At 40.8% G+C, this 27,434-nt stretch overlaps 1 protein-coding gene across 2 annotated transcripts; it reads right to left on the minus strand.

Moving 5' to 3' along the window:
- Positions 1-1,020: 1,020 nt before the first annotated feature.
- Positions 1,021-20,389, minus strand: SPTY2D1 (SPT2 chromatin protein domain containing 1). Of its 2 annotated transcripts, none has more exons than XM_005883338.2 (6): positions 20,101-20,389; positions 9,020-9,134; positions 5,879-7,339; positions 4,512-4,680; positions 3,334-3,411; positions 1,021-2,112 (listed from the first exon to the last, which is right to left on the minus strand). In XM_005883338.2, the coding sequence occupies exons 1-6, from the start codon at positions 20,158-20,160 to the stop codon at positions 2,019-2,021; spliced, it is 1,977 nt and encodes a 658-aa protein (XP_005883400.1). In that variant the 5' UTR covers positions 20,161-20,389; the 3' UTR covers positions 1,021-2,018. The 2 variants fall into 2 exon arrangements, with proteins under 2 accessions (XP_005883400.1, XP_014386377.1); XM_014530891.1 differs by lacking the exon at positions 20,101-20,389 and adding an exon at positions 10,366-10,440.
- Positions 20,390-27,434: the final 7,045 nt, after the last annotated feature.

Consider the following 27,434-nt stretch of genomic DNA (forward strand, 5'->3'; position numbering starts at 1 on the left):
CAGACGCATAAGGACACAACCTGACTTCTTACCAAGTTCTGGAACTTCTATCTAGCACAATGGTGCCTTTCTGTACACATGTCATTGAGTAAAGTGCTAGGAAACTTCAAGCCGCCAAGAATCTTTCCGCTGTGACAAGCACTTGATTGTAATTGCCAATTTCAAAGAGTCTGAATATTGAAAATAAATTTATCCAAGAAAAATGAATTTGAAGGGGTGGAGGAAGTACATGGCAGCAAAGGAAATAATGTTCCAAACCTGTTTTATTACATGGAACATCACACTACCCTCAAACCAATTTCACTGGACTGAAGGTATTTGAGATCTGTGAGGCAGTTAATAGGATTTTCTGCCACCAGTGTAACAGTCTATGTGGAGCATTAGGAAGGGTGCTATTCCTAGTGATGAAGACACCTTTCATTGGACTCAACTTCAAAATTAAATCTTTGCACTTTCAAAGTGTGAAACTCAATTCAAAATGAGTCAGGGTTAAGGGACTGAGTCACATGGTCAACTCATTAAGAAAGGCTAAAAATGGTTACGTATAATACCCAAACTTGAAGAAGAAAGCTTTTTGAATAAAAAGTAATAGCACAAAACAAGTTTTGGACCTACTGAATAGTAAGGATTCTTTGTAGGACAACCTTTACTACCATCCAACAGCCTAAAGTAGCCACAACCTTTATTGTATAAGTGTTCTGTAAGCTTTTGTCCCTCTGTCCCCAACCTTCCACATTTAGCATCGAGGACAAGTGCTCTCTATCATCATTTTCTGTCACTGACTTTCCTTGAGACTTAGCTTCTCTCCAGCTAGAACCTAAGTCAGACTGAGAATTGCTTGCATTTGAGGCTTAAGAGAGCTCAAGTCTATAGAGAGGACTTGAAGAAAGGTAAGGAAGCAAGTTCCACAGCCCAGGACACCACCAGTAGCAGGAAACATCCTTTTCAACTTGGGGAAACAATCTCTTCACAGTGCATAGTTTGAAATAAAAGTGCAATATGAGTAAAAAGAGTCAGTGGTGCTCTTGATACACATGAATTTAGTTTTTGGTTTTTGCCATTAATTGCTAAGGAATTTAAAGATAAAAATGCAAAGTCATTAACATCAAGAGATACAAGGGCACCTTGGATTCCAAAGTATCTTCATAATGGAGGAGTAAGGGTCGCCTCACGTGTCACTTGCTTATTTTTTAAGCTATTACTCTTTCAACTCTAATCTTTGAATAAAATATTTTTTCTTCAATATAAAATGACTTTTTAGATAAAATTCAGCACAGTAACATTGTCTATTTTACAATAAATCTGAAAGGAAAACTTGGAAAAGAATATTCTTATACCAAATGGCATAGCTTGTTTTTTAAATTGAAATTTTTTTGGTTAGTTGCCTAATCACCTAAATCAGTGAATAAGAATGCTCAGCATCCAATCCATGAATATAGAATACAATATAATTTATTCTACTTTTTACTTCAAAGTCACAGAGATGACATCCATATAATTATAAAGCCTACTCTACATTTTCAAGTTCTCAATCCAAACATATAGATTAGAACAGGTCACTTTATTGCTGGCAACATTCATGGAAGGGCCAGATTCCTCATAAAAAGACAAAATAAGTTTGATTGGGAGCCAGCCATTGCCCTACTCAACCATCAACAGAATTATGGAAGTCAAGAAGCAATCTTTTTTCCTTTTTAAATTAGCAAAGGAACAAAAGAAGATTGGCTGACTGTTGAGTGGGCCCACATTAGAGTGCATAGCTCATCAGGATCAAGGCCGGCACCTGTGAGCAGTTAACTTCCTAAGAGCACTCACTGGGCATTATGTCATCTGCACTACAGATTTCACCCCGGTAAGTATTTGAAAATACTTTATGCTCAAAATATATAGTATCCATTCCTTGTCCATGAGGTCCCAAGTATAAATCTAAAGTGATAATGGGCTTCTTCAGTCCGAAGGCAGGACTTCTTTGCAGTAGAGTGTCTCCAGAGTTTCACAAAAATAAATAAAAGCAGCAGCTAACGTCTTTTCAGCTTCTTGACCTTTCGGCATTTCATTGCTTCTTCCTCCCGTCTCATTTCCTCTAAGTCCTCTTGCATACCTAGTCTTAAACTGTCAAAAAAGGAAAAGAAAAAATGGTATTTGTCAATATATGTACATGAAATTGCTTTCCCTTCCCTTCTTTTCTTTTCAGAAAAGGACTGTTTATTCCAATACTGCTGGTAGTATGGGAGAGCAGCAGGTCATCCACAAAAATCTGCTCTGCCGCCCCCCCATAAGCCAGCTGCTTATATAGGGTAGGACAAAGATTCTACTTTCTTTAAAAAGCAAGAATGAAATTTCCACTGAGAGCTCAGATGGAATGTAGTATGTACTCAAAATTACTACCAAGAGCCATGCCATTGCCTCAAATTATAGTGGAAAAAAGACATCACAGCTTGCCTGCTGTGGCTCAGTGGTTTGAGCATCGACCTATGATCCAGGAAGTCATGGTTTGATTCCCAGTAGGGGGTGTGCAGGAGGCAGCCGATCAATGATTCTCTCTCATTGATGTTTCTATCTCTCCCCCTCCCTAAAATCAATAAAAATATATATTTTTAAAAAAGACCTCACCACCTCAAAATTTTATTTTCCTCTTAAAGTAATAAAGTAAAAAAAAAAAAATACTTATACAAAAATAACATAACATTCCATGCTTGTCCCTTACCAACACTTTAGCTTGATACCTAGTCACAGGACAAGGAAGGGCAAGAGGGAGAAAAAGGTTTAAGGTTTAATGTTCTAGGTTGAGACTGAAGTCAATTATTTCACCAAGTAAATGCTATAAACAAAGTACTAATAATCATTGGTTACCTCTACCCAAGAAATTTTCATTACCAGGTAGCCAAACGGGAATCAGACAGGGGGAATTTAATATCCCTCATCAGGTCCCTGAGGCCAGCAGTGGCACAGGTTAGGCACGACTGAGATGTGTCTGATGTCAAAGGGAATCAGGATGGGGAACAAAAAAACCAAGACCATGCTATGCTGGGATCAGAGGTGGCTTCAAACAGTTGTCATGTGCCTACATGGATGAGGCACTGCCCTAGGCAATGTGTCAACATTATCTTAATCCTCACAATACCCCAAGCAGTAAAAACAGTATATTCTCATTTTACAAACAAGAAAACAAGAATTAGAAAAGCTAAGGAATTTGTCTAAAGCCCCACAACAAGTAAGCAGGACTGGAATTCAGAATTGTGTGGCCCAAAGCCCCTGTTCCCAATGGTACAACTAGAAGCAGCAAATAGGAGTTTTAGGACATGCCAACACAAATGTAAGTTTTTTGCTTACCTCTTTGCTTCTTCCTTCTGCTGTTCTTTCCAACTACTCTCCATGTAACGTAAGGCATAATCACTTTCATCTTTGTATCTGAAGAGAGGGAATCAAAATTGTTTAAAAAAATAACAAAAATTCAATTTTCTAAAGGAACTAAATCCTGCTGTTTTTAAAAGCAACATCTTTACAACTAAATCAAACACACTTAGGGTTCCTCCTCCTCACTTGGCAGGGAATAGGGGAGCAAAGGATGGGTAGAGGTGGATTTCTGAAGTAAAGACAAATTAAATGAGCCCTTATTACTCCCAGAGGCAACTATTCCTGAATCTAATGCTGATGAAGGTATCAATCCAATGCTTACTCAACTCACCTCTACTTACGTGATAGTTTATATTAAAATCCTGAAAGCACAATATATGTGAAAATTATTTTGTATATATTTCATTTGAACTTTATGACCATCATGAGGTAGGGAAGGACTTTTAGAACAGAGACTGAAGCACATAGGTTAATGGCTTGACCAAGAATACATAGCTTAACTAATGTGGTACAGCCTTTCTGTTCTATACACATACTACTTCATTTAATCCTTCCAAATATCATTTTACATAAAATAACTTACTCAAGTTTACCTAGCTAACAAGTGGTGGAACTTCCACTCAAACCCTGATCTTTCCTCTGCTTCTCAAACTTTAATGTGCATATCACCTGGGCACCTTATAAAGCTGATTTGGACTCAGTAGATCTGAAGTGGGGCCTGAGAGCCTGCATTTCTAACAAGCTTCCAGGTGATACCAATGCTGTTGGTCCAGGGAACCACACTTTTGAGTAGCAAAGTTCTTTACACCAAAGAAAAGCAGGTGTCAGATCAGCTTTCAACATAGCTTTGTGGATGGCTTTCTGATTTCAAAGCCAATCTGTTTTCTACCATACCACAGTGCTTTACTCACATTAAATATACATCTAAAAGAAAACTTTTAAAAAGGGGATAGTTTTTGGCACTCATGCAAAGAGCTACACAAATAATTCTGAGTTAATTCTTAAATAATAAATACTAAAGAAGTAAAGCTAAATCATGCAAGAATTCCTAGCTAAGAATTGCATTCAATACCTCAACTATTAATGTTTATTTTTTCTCTTTGCATGAGTTATTCAAAATGAAAAGTATATATATAAATCTTCTTTGGCCTTACTTTTTTCGGTCATAGCCAAAGATTTCGCGAATGTGCTTGGATATTTCTTCCTGAGATTCTCCTTCATCTTCGATAAAATCTTTCATTTCAGAGTCATAGTCCTCATCTTCCTCCTCTTCACAGTCTCTCGGTCTTTTGTAACCACTAGGGAAGGGAAGCCTTTGAGGACCTAAGAACAGAAAAGCCATTATTTATAAGAGCATTAAAACTTGAAATAGTCCCCCGCTCCCCCCAAAAATAATAATAGTTTCAACAGAGTTCTATGTAAACTGACATTTTGAGAAGTCATTAAGATGGTCTTCTCAAAAACCTGAGCCAGCAAGCTAGTGCACGGCATGGAGTCATTCCTCCATCATCCCTGATGCTTCACGGTATCCACAAGGAATAGAATTCCTGTATATCCCAGGACTTATTGTGTCTTACATTTTCTAGCTTAGTAGTTTCCATTCTTCTGGACTTAAATTGGCAACATTAAAAAAAATTACAAATAGCTATAGGATCAATAACTTTTAATTTTGCAAAAACAAGACACCATAGGTAACAATCTACTATCTATTATCACCATTAATGTCCTTACATTTATAAAAAGTCCAACAAAGTAGAAAAGATTCTCAGAATTACGGGTACCTGTTCAAACTGAGTAAAGTTTGACTTTAGGAAAAATTCACTATATTATCCTTATTTTTGTCATTTTTCCAAAAGACTGATTAAAATTTTAGCAAAAGACTGACACCGACCAATAGACCAGCATCTGGAGACTGCTTTCTTGTCCTTGATTACAGACATTCCTTTTGTTCTTCTAAAGTTTTAATATGCATGGCTTGCCTCATTAGCTCAAAGCTTCTTTCTCAGCTTCGGCATTACTGACATATTGGGCCGGATAATTCTTTGTTATGAGGAAGTTGTCCTGTGCATTGTAGAATAATAGCAGCATTCCCGCCTTCTGTCTAACAGATGCTATGTAGCATCCCATCCCCAGTTGTGTCAATCAAAAATATCTCTAGACATTGCCAAATGTTCACTAGGGATCAAAATCATTCTCGGTGGAGAACCAATGTTGAACGATTTAGGCATATACACTCACTGTCTTACAAATCACAGAGCTAAGGTTATTAAACTTGGAGACATTACTGGGATAAACACACAGGACCTAGATAAGTCTCTTTCTAAAGACTTTTCCAAGCTATGATCACTAAAGGAATTCTCGGGCACAGACAAAAAAAAAACCACAAACCAGGATTCTGTCAACATACGAATACATTAAAGGGCACATAGAAGGATTACAGGGTCCCTGGTTATATTTTTAAAAGGGGTGTTTTCCAATTTCCTAGTGACAAGTAGAAACTCTTAGGGAGGGGCAATTTTACCTTGGGCAGATCTGTAGCCAGCCAAGGAAGGCTTCATTCCATTCATCTGTCCATTGCTGGGCCGGGTAATGATATTCTTAGAAGATATTGTTTCTGAGACAACAGTGCATTTGGGCTTATGGGGGGGACCTGAGCTACTAACTATTCGCCCAGGTCCCAAGCTGCTCACTGGTCTTCCAGGGCCTGAACTACTGACAGTCCGTCCAGCTGGAACTGAGCCACTGACTGACCGCCCGGGGGGCACTGAGCCACTCATTGGTCGTCGGTCATGTGGACTGTGCACAGGCCGCCCAGGGCCACCAGGGCTGACCACTGACTTCCCAGAACCACCTGAGCCACTGATGGGTCGTCCAGAGCCACCTGTCCTTCTAGGAGGATTTGAGTCACTGGCTGGCCTCTTGGTCCCACTGACTGATCGCTCAGGTCCTGAGCTGGAGCTGCCATCCTGGCGCTTGGGCACGGAGCCAGAACTAACTGTAGGCCGAACACTCACTGTGCTGGGCCGCCCAGGAGCTAGGCTGGAACTGCTGCCTGGCTGCTTGACACCTGGACTCTTAGCCTTATGTGGGGTGACCACGGGTCCAGGTCTGGAATGGCTAGGATGGGGAGGAGATTTTTTGGCTTTGTGCTCAGTAACAGATTTCTGCATCCCTTTAGCAGAAGTCTTTGGGACACTTGGTGAATAGGTGCTCGAGTGGGTCTTTCCAGCCCCATTGAAAACAGGCCTGTCATGGTCCTTCCGAAGCGAGGGTTGGGAGCAGTTGCTAGATCCTGCTTTGGTCCTCTCTCCTGGCATGGATTTGGATGAAAACAAACCTAAATGTTTCTCATTAGCTGCGCTGGGTCTGGATTTCTTCTCATCACGAGGAAGGGGAGTACCCTTGGAAGAAGGATGCTTGTTCCCAGAAACTCTGCTAGGTTTTGTGCCCATACTTTCTGTCTGAGAGGGTGCCTTTTTGGTTGGAGGTAGTCTTGCATCTGCCTCAGGTTTCTTTTTCCTATGCCTTCGTTCAAGAAATTCTCGCTCCCTAAGTTCTCGTGCAGTCATAGGCCGCTCTTCTGTTTTCTTCACCACCTTGATTTCCACTGGTTCGTACTGCTTTTTCTCAGCCAGCCTGAGTAAGTCAGTGAAGTTCATGAGTGGTGGGGCACTTTTAAGGGGGACCTTTGGTTTACTTTCAACTTTGGGAGGAGGTTCTTGCTCTTCTTCATACTCCTGCTCTGATGCTGCTTGATTGTATTCTAAGAATTCTTCCTCTTCTTCCATCTCATACTCTTGGTCTGTTCCCTGACCATGGCTTTCCATTGCCTGTCTTTTCTTTGACTTTTCCTCAACAGGAACCCCATTGTAACCATAAAAATTGTCCTTTGTCCTCTTGGCCATAGCTCTTGCTTTCTTGTCATGTTTTAACTCAATTCGCTTTTTCACTAGTTCTTCTTTTCTCCTTTTTTCCTCTAAGGCTAAAAGGGACAAAAAAGAACATATTTTAAGGTCTCAAGATAACAGTATGTTTATAAGCAATCAGTTGGTGGCCAAAACATAAGCAACATGTAGTTTGAAACGATATAGTTTGGCCCTGGCTGGCACGGCTCCGTGATTAGAGCGTCGGTCCACAAACTGAAGGGTCATGGGTTCGAATCTGGTCAAGGGCATGTACCTGAGTTGCAGGTTACCTGCTCCAGTTGGGGCACACACAGGAGGAAACCAATTAATGTGGCTCTCTCACATCAATGTTTTCCTCTCACCCCTCTCCCCTTCCCTGTCCCTTTCACTTTCTCTAAAATCAATGGAAAAAATATCCTCCAGTGAGGATTAACAAAAAACAACAATAAAAAACACCAATACAGCCTGGCCGGCGTGGCTCAGTGGTTCAGCATTGACCTATGAATCAGGAGGTCACAGTTCCATTCCTGGTCAGGGCACATGTCTGGGCTGCGGGCTCGATCTCAGGTAGGGGGCGTGCAGGAGGCAGCTGATCAATGATTCTCATCATTGATGTTTCTTTCTCTCTCTCTCTCTCTCTCCCGCTCCCTTCCTCTCTGAAATCAATAAAAATATATTTAAAAAGCACACACAAAAAAATCAATACAGTTTGAAGACATCTAGGAATCAAATGAGAAAGTCATTTGAATGAGTATTAGTTGAGTCATCTGAATACAATGAGAGGGTTACATATGGGTTTTTCTATATGACTAAGCGAGAGACTTGACTTTTAACTTTAAATATAGAAAATAGTTCATACCAAATATACCAAGTTAAGGAAACATTAGTACCAATTTAATAGTTATTAGAATCAATGAATACTTAAACTTATTAAATCAGTTTCCTTCTCATGAAGTAAAATTACTTCTTGAGTTTACTAGTTTTCAAAAATTGCCTCTATTTTAATTTTTTAGATAATACTTTTAATAATAACCAAAAAATTAAAATACAAAATAGGCTAGAAGCAGATTCAGAAGATATCGCTTTTCCCAAAAAGCTTTTATTTAAGGGGGAATAAAAGATAACACCCATACAAATGATCAATGCAAGAACATGACCCGATTGGTGTGGCTCAGTGGTAGAGTGTTGACCTATGAACCAGGAGGTCATGGTTTGATTCCCGGTTAGAGCACATGCCCAGGTTGTGGGCTTGATCCCCAGTAGGGGGCGTGCAGGAGGCAGCTGAACAATGATTCTCATCATTGAAGTTTCTCTCTCTCCCTTCCTCTCTGAAATCAATAAAAACACACAATGTATATACTGCTATAAATAAATACAGTTGATTCATACACATACGCAACAAATCCATTAGCCTGTTATGTTATTACGAATATCCATTGGTTAAGTATAAGCTAGCTGTGAAGGTAGAAGACTTTAAAATTGAGATAAGTCCTGGCCGGCGTGGCTCAGTAGTTAGACTGCCCACGCACAGAAGGATGGCGGGTTTGATTCCGGTCAAGGGACGTACTACTTGAATTTCAGATTGGATCCCTCATGGAAGGCAACCAATTGATCTGACTCTCTCGCATCAATGTTCCTCTCTCCTTCCCAGTCTCCCTAAAATCAATGAAAAAAATACCCTCACCGGAAGACTAACAAACAGAACAAAAAAAACCAACAACACAATAAAATTGAGAATAAGGCTAGAGATAACATACCTTTTCGTCTGAGCTCCTCCTCTTTTCTTCTGAGAAAAGCTTGTACAGCTGCTGGCTGGACACCCTTAACTTTTGGGTCTTTTTTGGCAGGACCCACTGCCAAACTATACCTTTTCTACAAAAAAAAAAAAGTAAAAGTTATAATCAATTCAACTTTAAAAATATATTGTCTATTAGGTATAAGGCACTGTGGCAAGCAATAGAGAGGTTTAAGTATTGACTGAAATACCTATTCTGAATAATTAAGACATCAAATAACCCACATTAAAGCTTAGCCATAAAGGTTCAGGCTAAATATGACTAATTTTAAGTGCAGTTTTTCTGTAACATCCCAAATAATGCATAAATGAGAAATTCAGTCCAGGCTGAAAAAAAAAAAAACCAAAACACCACTTAGAACACACTGCTTTAAAATTCTGATTTTAAAAAATCAGCCTTCTCCATACAATGAGGCCTTCCTGGAGGTGAAGGTTCATAAAAAATAGAACTATTAGGCATCTTCGGCTGGGGCTCCATGACAGCCTGTGAGCCCCCTTTCAGAAGAGAGACCCAATTTCAGGCAACAGTGTACTGTGAACTGTGATGGTTAATTTTTTGTGTCAACTTAACTAGGCTAAGGGATTCCCAGAAAAGTAGCGGGTAGAACATAATTTCTGGGTGTATCTGTGACATTGTTTCTAAAAGAGATTAACATTTGAATGAGTAGACTAAAGATTGCCATCACCAATCAATACACATTTTTTAAAAATCAGCCTGCTTCAGAATTAAGCATTTCAAGTCCAACTTTTCAAACAAGCAGAAAAAACTACTCCTCACACCTATATTCTTTCCTAAGTACCCTACTCCAGCTGATTTTCTAATAGGGACACATGGCTACATAGTTTTGCCTACAACACGAAACACAGATTTTACTCTGACCACCCAAAAAGTGCTAACATTATCCTGGCACAGATGACATTTCTCTGGGCTTCATTTTTTATGTAACTGCATCAGGAAATGACTAACACTAGAATATTGTTAATTTGAACTGTGAAAAGAAAAACATTTCCATTTTATAAGTAACTATCATTAAAGAAGTGTGATAAACAGCTAGTAACTCAGACTGAGATGATTCATCTCTAGGACCATCCCACATTAAATGTATAGGCTAGGAAAGAAGATGTTTCAAGTGCCCTCCCTCATTTGTCTTATTAAGCAGATGACATTCTTATCCATTGAACCTGTTGCTGTATCAGTTAAAAACGAAACACTAACTCTGAGAACAAATTCAGATACATAGGAACCAAAAAGTAATTCCTAAAGTGGGTATGAAATTCCTGGAGGAAAGCCAAAGGATCCATGCTTACCATATGGCTGTCAAATACAAGGCATCTTGAAACAGGCTGAAGTTCCAGCTAAGTCAGTCTAGAAGCAACTGGCCAAGGAAGCAGGCCCTAACCAACCTGAAAATCCTGCATAATAACAGTGCTGAGAACTGACACATCCCTGACAGAGAAATCCCAAGAGCATCCAGAGTTCTTTCCCAGTCCCCTTGGCTGAGTCATAATGAGATCCTTAAAATAAATAAATAAATAATAATAATAATAAAAATCCTTATCCCCAATCCACTTAAGGAGAAAAGGAGAGGTAAAGGGAGACTTAAGGGAAGGAGCACATTGTTTACCCAACTAGGTATATAAAATTGTCCTGGTTTACAAGAATAGATTTGTCTGCCAAATCAAAGCTTATATACAGTGTTTCCCACAGAAAAATGCCAATATACAGGTTAGTGTTAATTCATTTATTTATTTTTAGAGAATCTTTTTTTTAAAATTGATTTTTAGAGAGAGGAAAGGAGAGGGGGAGAGCAAGAAACACTGATGTGAGACAGAAACATTGATCTGTTGCCTCCCAATGTGCCCTGATGAGATGGAACCTTGATTGGAATCGAACCTGCCACCTTTGGGGTATGGGACAATGCTCCAGCCAACTGTGCCACACCAGCCAGGGCAGCGTTAATTATTTAAAATAGGATTGGTTTGTTATCTAGATATTATAACAATGAGCACTTCCTAACCTGGTTTCAGGATAAACATCTTTCTTCTTAACCTGGGACTTGGGATAGGTAATGGGATTATGATTAGTAGCAAAGCGACTCTTCTCTGAATACAGGTACCCAAAAGGAAAACAATGTCAATGGGCACAATTTAACACAGTGTTTACCAAGCTTCAGACATTCTCATACCATATTCATGATTTTTCTCCTTTCAGTATACCATCTGTATTATTATTTACTAGAGGCCCGGTGCATGAAATTCGTGCATGGGAGTGGGGAGGGGAAGAAGGGGGTCCCTCAGCCTGGCCTGCACCCTCTCAATCCAGGACCGCTGGCTCCTAACCACTCACCTGCCTGCCTGCCTGATTGCCTTTAACCCCTCTGCCTGCCTGCCTGATTGCCTTTAACCCCTCTGCCTGCCTGATTGCCCCTAACTCAGTGGTTCAACTACTTGCCTGACTGCCTGATCACCCCTAACCGCCTCTGCCTTGGCCCCTGCCTCCACGGCTTCGTTGGGAATGATGTCCGGAAGGTCGTTTGGCTGTCTGGTCTAATTAGCATATTATGCTTTTATTATTATAGAGTAATTTTAAGAAAATACGTAGACTTAATACCATGACTTAATATTACAGCTTTACCTCAAGTAATAATATCTATGAAATGACAGGTTAGAAGGCTAGTTATATTTTTCCAAATCATATCACAATATATAACTATTTAAAAAAATAACTATTAGAATAAAAAGTATTTGTGCATCAGTTTAAAATCATGGTAGAGCCAAAGCTATATATACAGCACTTTAGGAAACACAAACTAGGAACTTAAATACAGAAAAGGCAGAGCACAAGGAAGAAACAAGGAGGGGATTTTCAGGAACTCAGATTCACTAAGAAAAAAAATCCTGTGCTAGCTGTGTAGCTTAGCTGATTCCTGATACGCTAAGGTTGCGGGTTCGATCTCTTGTCAGGGCACTCACAAGAATCAACCACTGAATGCTTAAGTAAGTGGAACAACAAATAGATGTCTCTCTCTCATCAATCAATAAACAAAAATTTAAAAAGGAATTCATAAAGCTAGCATAAAACTGACCATCAAAGCCACATATTGTATATTTTTTTCTTTCAAAGTTTTTATCTGAGCAATGCCCCTCTCCACTTCATATAAGTTAATAGAAAAGTCAACATTGACTACAGAATAAAATTACATTACCATCATTTAAATTTACTTATATAACTGTCATTTTTTTAACTTCTAGGATATTCTGCTTTTACTCCAAAAGAATTAAAATGATACCCTTGTTGAAGCATTAATGGGCATAGAAACTAATTATCTCTTAATTAGTTAAGCCAGAGAAATAATTATAATTTCTCAGTTCAAGAATGTTAGGAACCAGCTTAGAAAGCATTCTCCAAAAGGTATTCTCTTGGCCTTTGAAGGTGTCTATTTTCAAACTTAAGAGAGTCAAGTAAAAATTCATGGGGGTTTTCAAAACTTAAGAAAATCTTATATACTTTGTATAATCACTTATTTAAGGCCTAATCATTTTATCTTATTTTATGATATCTATCACTATGTAATGTTACACTGAGTATATGATTTTATTTATATGAAATGTCCAGAATTGGCAAACCCATACAGTAGATTAGTAGTTGCCAGGGCTGAGTGGAGAAGGGAATGGGGGAGAAATGACTGCTTAAAAGGTAAGGAATTATTTTTGAGGAAGATGAAAATGTTCTGGAATCAGATATTGGTGATGGATGCACAACTCTATGACTTTTACACATTAAGTGGGTGGGTTTTATGCTATGTGGATTATATCACAATAAAAATGTTGAAGAAAGCCTCAAGCTGGAATTACAACATATTCTAGTTATAAGGCAGCACTGCTTGGCACTTTCCCCTACATCAGATGGTCACATTTAACTCTAGCAGCAGCACATCAAGATGCTCCCACCAATACTGAATCTGATTCAACTCACCAGGCTGCTTCATTATTTCAGCTTCATGAAAAGCAGCTGGACCAGAGTTTCTTTCATCCTAAGTATATCCATTTCATTATACTGCAAGCCAACTCAGTCATTTGCTGGACCCCAATGAATGATCCACAACAGTGAAGCTTATACCATTTAAAAACAGTATCGGAGATTTTGCCAAGGTTTATAATTTTAAAGCCAACAGACTTAGAACACACTAAGTCACTTTAAAACATATGTGTTCCTTGCATTGAGACTACCAGGGGTCCTCAAACTACGGCCCGCGGGCCACATGCAAATACAAATATTGTATTTGTTCCCGTTTTGTTTTTTTACTTCAAAATAAGATATGTGCAGTGTGCATAGGAATTTGTTCATAGTTTATTTTTTAAACTATAGTCCGGCCCTCCAACGGTCTGAGGGACAGTGAACTGGCCCCGTTTAAAAAGTTTGAGGACCCCTGGACTATACTGTCACGGTCATATTAAGAAAATTGGGGGTGGGGTGGGAAGGTGGAGGAGGGTTTAGGGGGGATAAATAGTGATGAATGGAGACTTGACCTGGGTGGTGAACACAGCATACAGTATACAGATGATGTGCTGTAGGATTGTGCATATGAAACCTGTATAAAACCAAAAAGTTGCTATTCAGGATTGCTATGGCATTACATGTAAAATTTACTATTATTTTGTTTATAATATACCTGATTATAAAATGAAATATCAGATAGGTACTTCAGAGCCTCTAGTCCAACCTCTATGTTAGAAATGTCCCAGGAAGCCCTAGCTGGTTTGGCTCAGTGGATGGAACATTGGCCTGAAGACTGAAGAGTCCTGGGTTCAATTCCGGTCAAGGACACATGCAGGCTTGATCCCCAGCAGGGGGCATGCAGGAGGCAGCTGATCAATGATTCTCTCTCATCATTGATATTTCTATCTCTCTCTCCCTATTCCTCCTTCTCTGAAATCAATAAAAATATATTAAAGATATAAAAATAAAGAAATGCCCCAGGAAGGACAACCATGTATTTCCAGTTTGTAGCAGACAGAGTCTGAATTAGCATCTAGGTCTCAGGCAGGTCCAAAAGTGTTCCCACTACAACATGCCTCACTTCTAATTTAATTCCAACATTTATATCTCTAGCTCTAACCTCAATCTTAAATGCCATTCCCTAATTTCCACCCACCTCTTGGACAGTACCATTACCTCAAACAGGTCCACCACTGACCTTTCTCTTCCCTCACTCTCAGACTGTTTCTGTTAACCATGATGGCACTCTCCCTAACAGGCCAAAATTTTCACTATTCACCAGTTTCAAATGCTGTCGATTTGGTCTTTAAATATCTCTCCCATTAGCCTGGAGTTGGATAGGGAGCTGGATGGGTGCAGTGGTTCAGGCTGTATAGATGACACACTTTCCTCATTCAACACAGTTCTTTCCACAGAATGAACTCTGCAGCCAGTCCGTCTGGATTAGATTCTCTGCTCTGCCATTACTAGCCCTGTCTCTTTATTAGCTGTGTGACGCTGGTTTCTACATCTCTCTGGGTCTCATCTGTAAAACAACTTTCCTTATATGGTTATTATAATGGTTAAATTAATTAATATGTATATAATGCCTAGCACAGAGTAAGCACTATACTAGTAAATGTTCATTGCTATTGCTATTATTCAGAAAGAGATTATCTAGGTAATGATGAGGAAGAGAAATAATTTCTGTGGGGATGTTGGTTTCTAAAAGACCCTTTCCCTAGCCCTGGCCAGGTAGCTCAGTTGGTTGGAACATCATCTGGCACACCAAAAGGTTGCAGGTTCCATTCCTGGTCAGGGCACTTACTTAGGTTGGGGCTTGATCCCAGCCGTTCACATATGGGAAGCAATACTGATCAATGTTTCTCTCTCTCAAATCAATAACAACATATTCTCAGTTGAGGATTAAAAAAAAAAAAGACCCTTTCACTAAAATACTGGTTGAGAAGTATAGCTCTAGGCTAGAAATCCATATTTCTAGGCACTGGAAAAGTCATCTTCAGATCCAAGAATAGGGAGCAATCCAGTTACAAAGATTATAGATCAAGTTTTACAAAGTGATAGCTTGTAGAAACTTTATTGTTGGCTCATACTATTTATTTATTTATTTATTTATTTATTTATTTATCTATCTATTTATTAATCCTCACCGAAGGATATGTTTTCCATTGATTTTTAGAGAGAAGGGAGGGAGTGAAGGAGTGGGAGGGAGAGAGAGAGAGAGAGAGAGAGAGCGCGCGCGCGCGCGCGCGCAATAGGCTGCCTCCTGCAGGTGCCCGAACTGGGGCTAGGGATGGAACCTATGCTCCTTCGGTCCGAGGGCCAGTGCTCTAACCAATGAACGAAACCGGCCAGGGCTCATACTGTTCTTTAAAAGGAAATATAACTACTGTAATAAATAGTGGGTTTCTTTGGAATATGTGGCGCTTTGTCACTGATCATTTTATATCTAGACTACTTCAAGAATTTACAATATCTAGCTCCTGAAGACATCTGTAACTGCCATCCCAGTTAGAGTTCCTGGGCTCCATTTTCAGTACCTCTATTTTTCTCAAGGAGCCATAGCCCCCCAAATCCTTATATATCTGGCACCAAATGAAGGCTTCCCCTGTACTTTTTGGTTTGAGGGTCACATCAGAGCGACTATTATCTTGTCTGAGATGATGTTCACAGTCTCACTGTGAGAAAGATCATGTAACCTGTCTCATGCACTACAAGCCATTAAATATAGCTCCTTGAAACCTAGAAGAATCCATAATCTAAGCTCTACTATTCTATCAAAACAAGACAAATGCTTTGTTTTTGCTAGAGGAAGGCAGGGGGAAAAATCTTAAGTATAAGGTTACAAAAAATGTCTTTTCTTGTTTAAATATAAGCACAGCTAATGACAATGACTGGTTACATCACCTTGATCAGCTGTTATTCTGCATTCAGTTTCCCACTGGGAAATATAGTGTGCCAAATATTTCTAGGCATGATGCAATCCTTTCTTTGTTTTAACTAAAACATTATAAAAATAACTAGTTCGTTTAAAAAGAAAACAACAGAAAAAAGAAAGATGTCCCATGGGGAAATAAATGTTCATTAATTCTCAAGTCAGATGACAACAGACACCTCTTAAAAATAAAGCCCTGCAAAGAGTTGGAAGTGGCTGTACAGGTGTTTTAGATTTTAGCCTCCCTTGGATTTCATTCTAATCAATGCTAGTGATATCTTCCTGTAGTAAAGGTCTGCCATAGGAACTATGAAGACTAAATCTGAACATCAAGTCTGACGGGATCCAAATGGAAGATAGGGAAAAAGATGGCTAAAAAGGAAAAACGAATCATGCACTAGAGAGGGATGATGATGTCACTGCCCATTATGGCAAAGATCTGGTTCTAGAACATCAATCAACCAAGTTTATGTAAAGCTGGGTGTGTGTATGTGGCTTGAAATGTTTCTTGATTTGGATGGTGGCTTACAAGGATATTTGTTTTATAAGAATCTGTACTGCCTTAGCCAATTTGGCTCAGTGGATAGAGTGTCCACCTACAGACTGAAGGGTCCTGGATTTGATTCCAGACAAGGGCATGTATGTCAGTTGCTGTGGTTGCAGGCTTGATCCACAGAGGTGCGTGTGGGAGGCAACCACATCAATGTTTCTCTCTGTGTGTCTCTCCCCCTCCCTTACACACACTCTAAAAATCAATGAACAGAAAAAAAAAAAAAGGATTAAAAATCAATGGAAACATATCCTTGGGGGAGGATTAACAAAAAAACAACCACACACACAAGAACCTGTATTACACTGTACCATATGTTATAATTAAAAAAAAAAAAAGAAAGAAAACAGGGCTTGGGAGACTTCATATTAATTAGGCTTTATTTCTTTAAAATAATATGAATATGGCGCCTGGCCCGTGTGGCTCAGTGGTTGAGCGGGCAACCTACGAACCAGGTGGTCACGGTTTGATTCTTGGTCAGGGCACATGCCCAGGTTGAGGGCTCGGTCCCCAGTGGGGGGCATATGGGAGGTGGCTGATCAATGATTCCCTCTCATCATTGATGTTTCTATCTCTTCCTCCCTTCCTCTCTAACATCAATAAAATTATCTTTTTAAAAAATATGGCAAAATATTGATGTATGTTAAATGTGAGGTATGGGCATATAGGTATATGTTAACATTCTATGTATTTTACAAGTTTCCAAAAATTTAAAAATATGTATTTTGTAAAAATGTGTCTCTCCAGTTGACTTAAAAGAAAAAAGAATCCTGTAGAACCTGGAGATTATTATCTAAGCAAAAAAAGCCAGTCAGAGAAAGACAAATACCATATGATCCCACTTATAGGTGGAATCTAATGAACAAAATAAACTAACAAACAAAATAGAACCAGAGGCATGGCTACATGGAACAGACTGACAGAAGTCAGAGGAAGGGGGATGGAGAGATTGGATGAAAGAAGATGAAGAGATTAGCCAAAGAACATATATGCATAACCCAAAGACACAGACAATAGTGTGGTAATGGTGGCGGGGGAAGGGCAGGGGCTGGATGGAGATGGGTAAAGAGATAAAAGGGGGGGGGCATGTGTCAACAATATAAAATAATAAAGAATCCTGCAGAAAGAAAGAAAGTATTTTTTCCTGGGCCTTATTATGTATACATTGTTTGCATTGATGGTGTGCTCCAAAAGACTTGATGTCAAGCTAATGAAGAATGTAACTTAGCCCTAACCGGTTTGGCTCAGTGGATAGAGCGTCGGCCTTCGGACTCAGGGGTCCCCGGTTCGATTCTGGTCAAGGGCATGTACCTTGGCTGCGGGCACATCCCCAGTGGGGGGCGTGCAGGAGGCAGCTGATCGATGTTTCTCACTCATCGATGTTTCTAGCTCTCTATCCATCTCCCTTCCTCTCTGTGAAAAATCAATAAAATATATTAAAAAAAAGAAAAAAAGAATGTAACTTAGAATAATTAGGTGAATCAAGTTGAAGCAAGATCACGGATTAAATTTAAAGTCTTGCTCTACATCAGTTTCTCTTGTGTGTAAAAAGATAAGGATTATAATGCTGCTAACTAAACCAACTTTTAAGCTTACTAGCTTTTGGGGGATGGGTAGGGGAAAGCATGCTTTCATAACATATATGCCTGTATTCATCTATTAAATTTTAAATGACCTCACCAATTTACCTGTTTATCTTTCTGCTTCCAATCTTTATTCAAATCATAGGCAGGTCAATAAATAATGCATATATTCTGAAATTTACACATATTCTGAAATCTGCTTCTGCTCTAGCAACACTTGCCTTTCTCTCAGAGGCTAATGGTTTTTAGAATAAGAAATGACCAACTCTTGGCCCTGGCTGGGTAGCTCAGTTGGTGAGAGCGTGGTCCTGATACTCTATCCCAGGTCAGGGCACATACAAGAAGCAATCAATGAATGCATAAAAATGTGGAACAACAAATTGATGTTTCTCCCCCTTCATCTCTCTCTCTCTAAAAATAAGTATATAAATTTAAAAGAGTCTGGTTGGATAGCTCAGTTGGTTAGAGTGTCATCCTGATACACCAAAGTTATGGGTTTGATCCCCCATCAGAGCACATACAAGAATCAACCAATGAAGGAAGGCATAAATAAGTGAAACTGATTTGTGTGTGTGTGTGTGTGTGTTTCAAAGATTATTTAATTCTCCTACAGACTATTCCTGGGCATCAACGATAGTATTACCACCCATTTTTCACCTACACTGAAACTCAGGAAGATCTAGAATTAAATTTGGACCTAATGCAAAGATCCAGTACTACAAAATCCAGTATTGACTTGTCTAGGAAATTTACAGATGTAGGAAATAATTCTGTTGTTCAAGGTTTCAAAGGTTTAAGCCCAGAACTTCAACCTGCATAGCTAATGAGTCATGGCTGAAGGGAATGAATAGTAAGAGTACTTGGGATGGAGATGGTGGGGACAGATAATAAACGAATGGATATCAAGTTTTATTTACCAGTTATTTTACTATCATCAGATCACTGTTTTCAAAAGGGTGGGACAGCATCAGAAGACAAGAAACGTACAAGAGAGAAAAAACACACATATAGACAAAATTCTACGAAATGCAGACCGCAGTGAGAGCGCAATAAATTCCAGCTGAATTGACTTTAAAAGAGAGCTGTTTGAGTTCTACATCTCAGTGCTCAAACCGCAGGTATCACAATGCAATTTACCGGTTTACAGCTGTCTTGTGGGGACCATCTGAGGACCCAGAAATGATTAGCTTATGCAAAGCAGCTACAATCCCGCAAACCAGGCACTCTTTACCATTTCAGCGTTTCGATTTTAAAAGCCGTACACCACCGCGGCGAGTACCAGCGAATTGGCAAACATTGCCAAGCAAATGAGACCTAGATTTCAAACAAAGACAAACCTGGAAGGCCACAAGTAAACGGAAGCCAAAACTAGCTCACCCATGCTTAAGTTAGCCAAGGATTTCGTGGAATCTGCTCCATGTCTCTTTCCAACACAAAAAGTGGTCCTTGGGAAATGATAACTTAGTCACTTCGTTTGTGAAGTGGGTGGGGCCACAAATCAGATGAACCTGTTCGGGAAAAGCGCTAAATGTTTGACCCGAAAATCGGCGGGAAGTCAGCCAAAAGGCTATCAGGCCAAGTCTCTAAAACCCCTGAACTCTTCAATACACATACTTGCTCCCCACTCTGGGCAGAAGTTTATACCGAAGCCAGAAAACACAAGCGCTAGATTCCACTGTGTGCCAGGCACGATTCCACACACCAGCTCCTCGCAGCTGTAACGCACCCACCCCGCACGGCCCTGGCTGCAGGGGGACCTGGGCTGGCCAAGCCCCGCACCGGGAGGCTCCCGCCTCGTCTCAAGCCCCATCTTCACCCCGAGTTCCCAGAAGTACATGCCCAAGAAAAGTAAGCAAAGCTGTTCAGGTCTTTCCTCTCTCGGAGCCGAGAGGCGGATGCCTCGAAGTTCCGCCCGATCGATACACATTCCCAACTTTAAAATTAGAATCTCAGGGGCGTCCCAGCGGCTACTTACCGGTACGCTGTTGGTTCCTTGTCCTTTAGAAGCTATCATGAGAATTTCCCTGAAATCCATGGTGACCGAATCGGAGAGAATGGGCCAGGCTCTCGGAGAGGAGGGAGAAGGCGTCTTACCCCAGCGGCCAGCTGCAGCCAAGTGAGCTGGCTCGCCAGCTTCTTCCCTAGCTCTACTCGGCACGACCACTTCCGGCGCCGTCCAAGGAGGTCTGCCCGCCCCCTACCCCAAATGGCCTATATCCTTACAGGTCCATCGCTGCGCTCGCGAGTCCCTAGCGTAACTTCCGCTTTCAGGCTGGAGACACGTAGAGACGTGGTACGTGGCTAATGACGTCAGCTCAAAGGGGCGGGACCAAGTCCTTCATCGACCAAGGAGACGCGGCCCAGTAAACTGTGGGGTGTGGCTATGGCAGAGCGCCCCATTCTAGCGGCCCCTGAGTGTAGCCTGACAATCTCGGTCCTCCGAGCGAGCTCCGGGTGGGGAAAACGAGGGGGTGGGTTTACCTACCGGGCCTGGGTTCGTTGTGTATCCCGGCTGAACGCTCAGGTCTGAGACGGCGGTGCTCCAGCAGCAGAACCGGCAGATGTCGGGCAGGGGTTTTAGCTACTGGTTTCTAGGCACTCACGAAGCCGCGCAGGCGCACACGACACGGACTGGCCCTGCCTTGGATACACGTTATCACTCAGCACATGGTGCTCATCTCCTACACAGATGCGCGCGTTGCGTGTTTAGAGGCACCCGCTTACCGCTTTTGCACCACTTAGATAAACACGTAGGGAAGCTAACTGTGTTTTGGTCAGTGGAAGAATGAATTCCTCACATACAGATCGAGCCAGGACATAGTTGGCACGCTGAAAAAACATACATATATACCCTATATTCATAGTCATTGGGAGTCCAATCCTGGGTTCCTTTTAGGGCTTATTTGAGGTCTGTAAGGTCATCTCAACTCTGTAAAATACACTTAGGCTGATTTGGAACAGGCCGGGATTGATTGTAAATGGACAGTAAGAATCTTTTCAGTGTGATGGAAATATTCCACAACTGGATTGCGGTGGTGGTTGTCCTGTAAATTTACTAAAAATTATTGTACACTTAAAACAGGTGAGTTTTGCAGTATGTAAATTGTAGCTACATAAAGCTGTTTAAAAATATTAGGCAAAGCGCCCTTAGCTGGTTTGGCTGAGTGGATAGAGCGTGGGCCTGCAGATTGAAGGGTCCCGGGTTCAATTAGGGTCAAGGGCATGTACCTTGGTTGCAGGCTCCTCCCTTCCCAGGTCCTGGTTGGGGGAGTGCAGGAGGCAATCAATCCATGTGTTTCTCTCACATAGATGTTTCTCTCTGCCTTTCCTTCTCTCTTCCACTCTCCCTAAAAATCAATCAAAAAGTATCCTCAGGTGAGGATTAACAACAACAAATTAGGAAAAGCTACTCGGTCTTATTCTTCTGAGTTTTAATGCTGAGTGGTGGCCCTCACGACATTTCTACATTTAAGGCGGCCAAAACATCAGACCAAGATTAAATTAGTTCGATGGCTAGAACTCTCAACTTTCCCATTCCCATCTGGGGAACCCAGCATAGCTTATAGGCCACCTACACCATACATTGCTTTTAGATACATACCCACCTGTTTTTGTTTGTTTTAATATTTTTATTGATTTTTAGAGAGAGAGGAAGGGAGAGAGAGAAACATCAATGAAAGAGAAACATTGATGGGCTGCCTCCTGCACGCCACCTACCAAGTATTAAGCCCCCACCCGGGGAATGTGCCCTGACTGGGGAATGGAACCAGCAATCTTTTGGTACATGAAAGGATGCCCACCCAAATGAGCCACACTGGCCAGGGCACCCACCTGTTTTAAGTAGTAAGAAGCCAACTTTACAAATATTTCACCCTCGTGATTGAGTTATATGGAAGCTTAGGTGCAATACATTGAAAAATCTAGCAGATCTTGGTTCCTCATCTGTAAAAAATTAAAACTAGGATTTTTGTGTTTCTTTCAAGTGGTTTATTATTCAGTGGGTAAAGTCATCCTTCAATGGTTTCCCATTATTCTTAGGATAAAGGCCAAAATCTTAATCCTAGCCATGGCCTGTAAGGACTGCTGTGATTTTCTCTGGTCCACTTCTTTAACATCATCACCTTGACTCGTTCATCCCCTCATATGTGCCAAGCTCTCTTCCACTCCAGGGTCTTTCAATATACTCCCCTCTACCTGGTATGCTCCCTCTAATACTTGGTGGGCCAGCTCCAACTCATCCTTCAGTATTTCATAAACCTTCAGTGGGTGGTTATCTAGATTCAGGCCTGAGCACTATTGGTTCCTAGGTATTGTATAATTTGGAAAATGCTTAACCTCTCTCTATACCTCAGTTTGTAAGATTAAAATAGCAATGACAGAGTTGATGTAAAATAATGCATGTAAGGACTACAGATTAGTGCTTAACTGTTAGGGGCTGAGTTGTGTGCCTCCAAAATTCATATGCTGAAGTCCTAACCCCCAGGACCTCAGAGTGTGACCATATTTGGAGATAGGGTCTTTAAAAAGATAATTAAGGTAAAATGAGGTCATTAGAGCGGGTCTTAATTCAATTAGGGTATCCTTATAAGAAGAGGACATATGGAGACAGACAGGTACAGAGGGAAGACCATGTGAAGACACAGAAAGAAAATGGTTACCTATAAGCCAAGGATAAAGGCCTCAGAAGAAACCAACCCTGCCAACACTTCAATCTCCAATTGTGAGAAAACAAATTTCTGTTAAGCCACCCAGTCTGTGGTGCTTTATTATGGTAGCCCTAGCAATCTAATATACTGGCATATGGTGAGAACTCAATAAATATCAGGTATTATTTCTCAAGGAAGCTCTCTCTGATCTAGCTCAGGACTCCTTGTGTAAATTCTTACAGCCCCCAGTATACGTATTTTCCTTCATAGAGCCTTTCACAGATACAACAGCTAACATATATTGAGCCCTTAATGTATATTAAGTGCTTGACATGGATCACCTGCTTTAATCATAGGTGCCTGTAGTAATGCATTTGTTATTACAGTGGGACCTTGACTTACAAGTGTCCCAACTAACAAGTTTTTCGAGATACAAGCCGTCTCTCGGCCGATTTTTTGCTTTGAGTTGCGAGCTAAAATTCGGGTTACGAGCTAGCTTCAGATACCCCACCGCTAGTTGGCACAGCGAACGTCACAGTGAACGCCACAACATCAGCCCAGCATCACGTGTCTCACTCGTTCACTTTTGATTTGACATATGAGTAATTTGAGTTACGAGCTCCGTCACTGAACGAATTAAACTCGTAAGTCAAGGCCCCACTGTATTGTATAGATTAAGAAAACCAAGGCTTGACCTGGCTAGTGTGGCTCAGTTGGTTGAAGCATCGTCCTATATACCAGAAGGTGGCAGTTTGATTCCAGGTCAGGGCACATACGTAGGTTGCGGGTTCAATCCTCAGTTGGGGCACGTGCAGGAGGCAACTGGTCTCTCTCTCTCTCTCTCAAATCAATTTAAAAAAATAAAATAAAGTGTTACACCCTATTAAAAAAAAAACAAAAAAACCCCCCAAGGCTTGAAGAGGTAAAATAACTGGACTAATATTGTACAGCTAGTCAATGGGAGAGCCAAGACAAATCTTTGAAAGATTAGCTACCATAGATTAACTAATCCATTTGAATTGGTATAAACACATACACATTAAATTATAGATAATTTAAGTGGGCTTGGATTAAGCAGTTACTCAAAATCAACAAGAACTGCTGGAGGTGGGAATGAGGAAAGGAATGACGGGGAAAGAAATTTTCCTGTAACCATATAACAGAAAATTTATATCACTGAATTCAGCAAATATTTCCTGAGAAACTATGGTATGCACAGCTGTATATACAATACAAAAAAAGGGAAGACCCAGCTCTTGCCTGGTTAAGGCTTTTATTCTTGTATGAACACAAGTAACAATGATGTAAGACAGAAAGATTTAACTGCATTAGGGGGCACAATGTCTTGGAGGGAGGGTTGCTAGATTTAGCAACTAAAATAAAATATCCAGTTAAATTTTAATTTCAGATAAAAACACTAAAAATTTAGATTTAATGGTTGTCCTGTATTTCATCTGTCAATCCTAGAAGAGATGGAATTCCAGTTAGAACATGAGCAAAGACAGAGGCAGGAAAGCATACAAATGGGACAAGAGAACAAGTAGTGTATGTATTTAGAAGAAAATAATGTCGGAAATAAGGATAGGAAATAAGGTTAGAAAAGTGGGTGAAGCCATGCTGAGAAGAGCTTAAGAATCAGGGCAGGAGGAAAGGAGGGAGAGGAACCATTAAAAGACCAGAAAGGAAGAGAACCAAAGGAGTATAGTGTAGTATTCCAGGAGGCAATAGAGAAGACTTGCCAAGGAGGAGGGGACAACTTAATAGATCTAGACTTCAAATGTCAAATGCTGCAAGGAGGGTCAGTAGGAATAAGGTCACTGAATTATTCAGTAATTGAGTATATCATAGGAAAATTAAAATCACAGTGAGATACCCTTTTCACCCATCAGATTGACAAAGTTAAAAAAGTTGGAAAATAAGCAATGTTGGCAAGGTTACTTTTTAATAAAAGTAACTTGACAAAATAATAAATTAATATAATAAAGGCTAATGCTATGTGTTTATTACATGCCAGGTACTCTAAGCAGTTTTTTGTATATTAACGCATTGAATTTTCCCAGCAACCCTGTGAGGGATGGGGAAACTGTGACATAGAGTGATTTGTCCAAGTTCACGCAACTAATAAGTGGCTGAGTCAGCACTTAGCTCCAGGCTGTGTTATACTACCATGTACTGGCCTCATCCGTCAAAGCCTAAAATCCAACTCCTCTGGCCCTGGCTGGTATTGCTTAGTTGGTTGTAGCATCATCCCCTGCACTGAAAGGTCCTGGGTTCGATTCCCAGTCAGGGCACATATCTAGGTTGGGGGTTTGATCCCCAGTGGGGGCACATATGGGAGACAACAGTGTTTCTCTCTCCCTTCCCCATTCTCTAAAGTCAATAAACATGTGCTCAGGTGAGGATTAAAATCCAAGTCCTCTGACACAGAAACTCCCTTTCTAGGAATATGTTCAACCAGACTATTCCACATGTGTGAAAAGACAACTAAACGGAGTTATTCATTGTAGCATGGTTTGAAAAACCATCTGAATGTCCATTAGTAGGAAATGAATTAAATACATTTTGGTACAGCCTTAGGGTAGAAACTATGCAAAGAATGTATATTATGGAATAATCTCTAAAATATATTAAGTGGTAAAAAGCAAGACGCAGAACAATGTATGCTACTACTGGGGTAAAAAAAGAAAAGGTGAATATAGATGTATATACACACATATGTGCTTGTATATATAAAGGTGATTTCTGAAAGGGTGGGTGCCAAAAAGATGATCTAGGACAGTGGTTCTCAACCTTCTGGCCCTTTAAATACAGTTCCTCATGTTGTGACCCAACCATAAAATTATTTTCGTTGCTACTTCATAACTGTAATGTTGCTACTGTTATGAATCGTAATGTAAATATCTGATATGCAGGATGGTCTTAGGCGACCCCTGTGAAAGGGTCGTTCGACCGTCAAAGGGGTCGAGACCCACAGGTTGAGAACTGATGATCTAGGAAATGGTTGCCTCTGTGGAGGAGAGAGCTCAGTCACCTGTGAAAGGAAGGGTTACTTTTCACTGCATTTTCTTTGGTGCTATTTGTTTTCCCTTGTGCATGTACTGCCTTTTCAAAACAAACCAATTTTTTTTTAGGTTTAAAAAAAAGAAATTATGACGGCCAACAGTCATGTAGTACTTTCACTTTATAAATGTGCACTCACGGGCATGCATTTCTTTGATCTTCCAACAGTTTCCAGGAAAGCCTTATTTACCCCTTTCTGGGGAGTCACTGTACAGACATGAAATACTCTACTAGTATCAGAGATCTCAGTTTGGAATGGACTCTCTGGAGTGTCAGAGTTGCTGCAGTGGCGTTTTTATTATCATCGGTGAGAGGCAGAGGCCTGGGCAGGGCAGGCTCCAGTGTTTAGCTATCTCAGCACTCAGACTTCCTGCAGTAATTAAACAACCCAAACCTGCTGGCAGGGCTTTGTAAGCAGTTTCAGTAACAGGATGCAGGGAGAACAGAGCCACTAGAGCAGTGGTTCTCAACCTTGGCTGCACATTAGAATCACCTGTGAATCTTTTTAAAATTCTGATTTCTGGGCCTCATCCTCCGGAAATTCTGTTTCTTTGTTACTAATGTTGTGGCCTCACCCCATAACAAAGAAATCAGGCCCAGAAACCAGGATTTTAAAAAGATTCCCAGGCGATTCTAATGTGCAGCCAAGGTTGAGAACCACTGCACTAGAGGCTAACGGGGTGGGAGGAAAGATGGGTGACTATGGTATTTGATGAGATTTCATGATGAAGAAAAAGTGAGAGACACAGTGATGAGGGTGGGGGGTGGGGGTTATTGGGAGAAAGGCAAACTCAGAGAGGTTGTGTGGACAGGGAGTAATGAAATGAGCCTGCATCTTTGCTGACCACGGTCTAGGTTTTCATCTTAGCTCTGCTGTGGAAGAGTTATGTGTTCCTAGGCAAGTTACTTTTTGGTTATTTTTAAAAAATATATATTTTATTGATTTTTACTGAGAAGAAGGGCGAGGGATAGAGAGTTAAAAACATCAATGAGAGAGAAACATCAATCAGCTGCCTCCTGCACGCCCCCTACTGGGGATCGAGCCCACAACCAAGGTACATGCCCTCGACCAGAATCGAACCCAGGACCCTTCAGTCCACAGGCTGATGCTCTATCCACTGAGCCAAACCAGTTAGGGCTTTGGTTATTTTTTAATGTATGTATTGCACAGCATTTTAATACAATGCTTGATGAAAAAAATTTGCAAGGACTAGAAATAACACAAAAGTTTCACTCAATTTCACTCCTCTTGAAACTGTTGTAATTAGCTAGTTATGAATAACTAGAGGCCTGGTGCATGAGATTTGTGCACTGAGCAGGGGGGTCCCTCAGCCTGGCCTGTGCCCTCCTGCAGTCTGAGATCCCTTGGGGGATATCCACCTGCTGGCTTAGGCCCACTCCCCGAGGGAAGCTAAGCTGGCAGGCAGACATGCCCCAAGGGGTCCTTAGCGCTGCTGTGGCGGCGGGAGAGGCTCTTGCCACCTCTGCTGCACTTGCCAGCCGTGAGCCCAGCTCAGGGCTTCTGGCTGAGCAGCGCTCCCTCTGTGCTCCTGCATTGAGCATCTGCCCCCTGGTGGTCAGTGCACATCATAGTGACTGGTCA

Source organism: Myotis brandtii, unplaced genomic scaffold, assembly GCF_000412655.1.
Source record: "Myotis brandtii unplaced genomic scaffold, ASM41265v1 scaffold782, whole genome shotgun sequence".
NCBI lineage: Eukaryota > Metazoa > Chordata > Mammalia > Chiroptera > Vespertilionidae > Myotis > Myotis brandtii.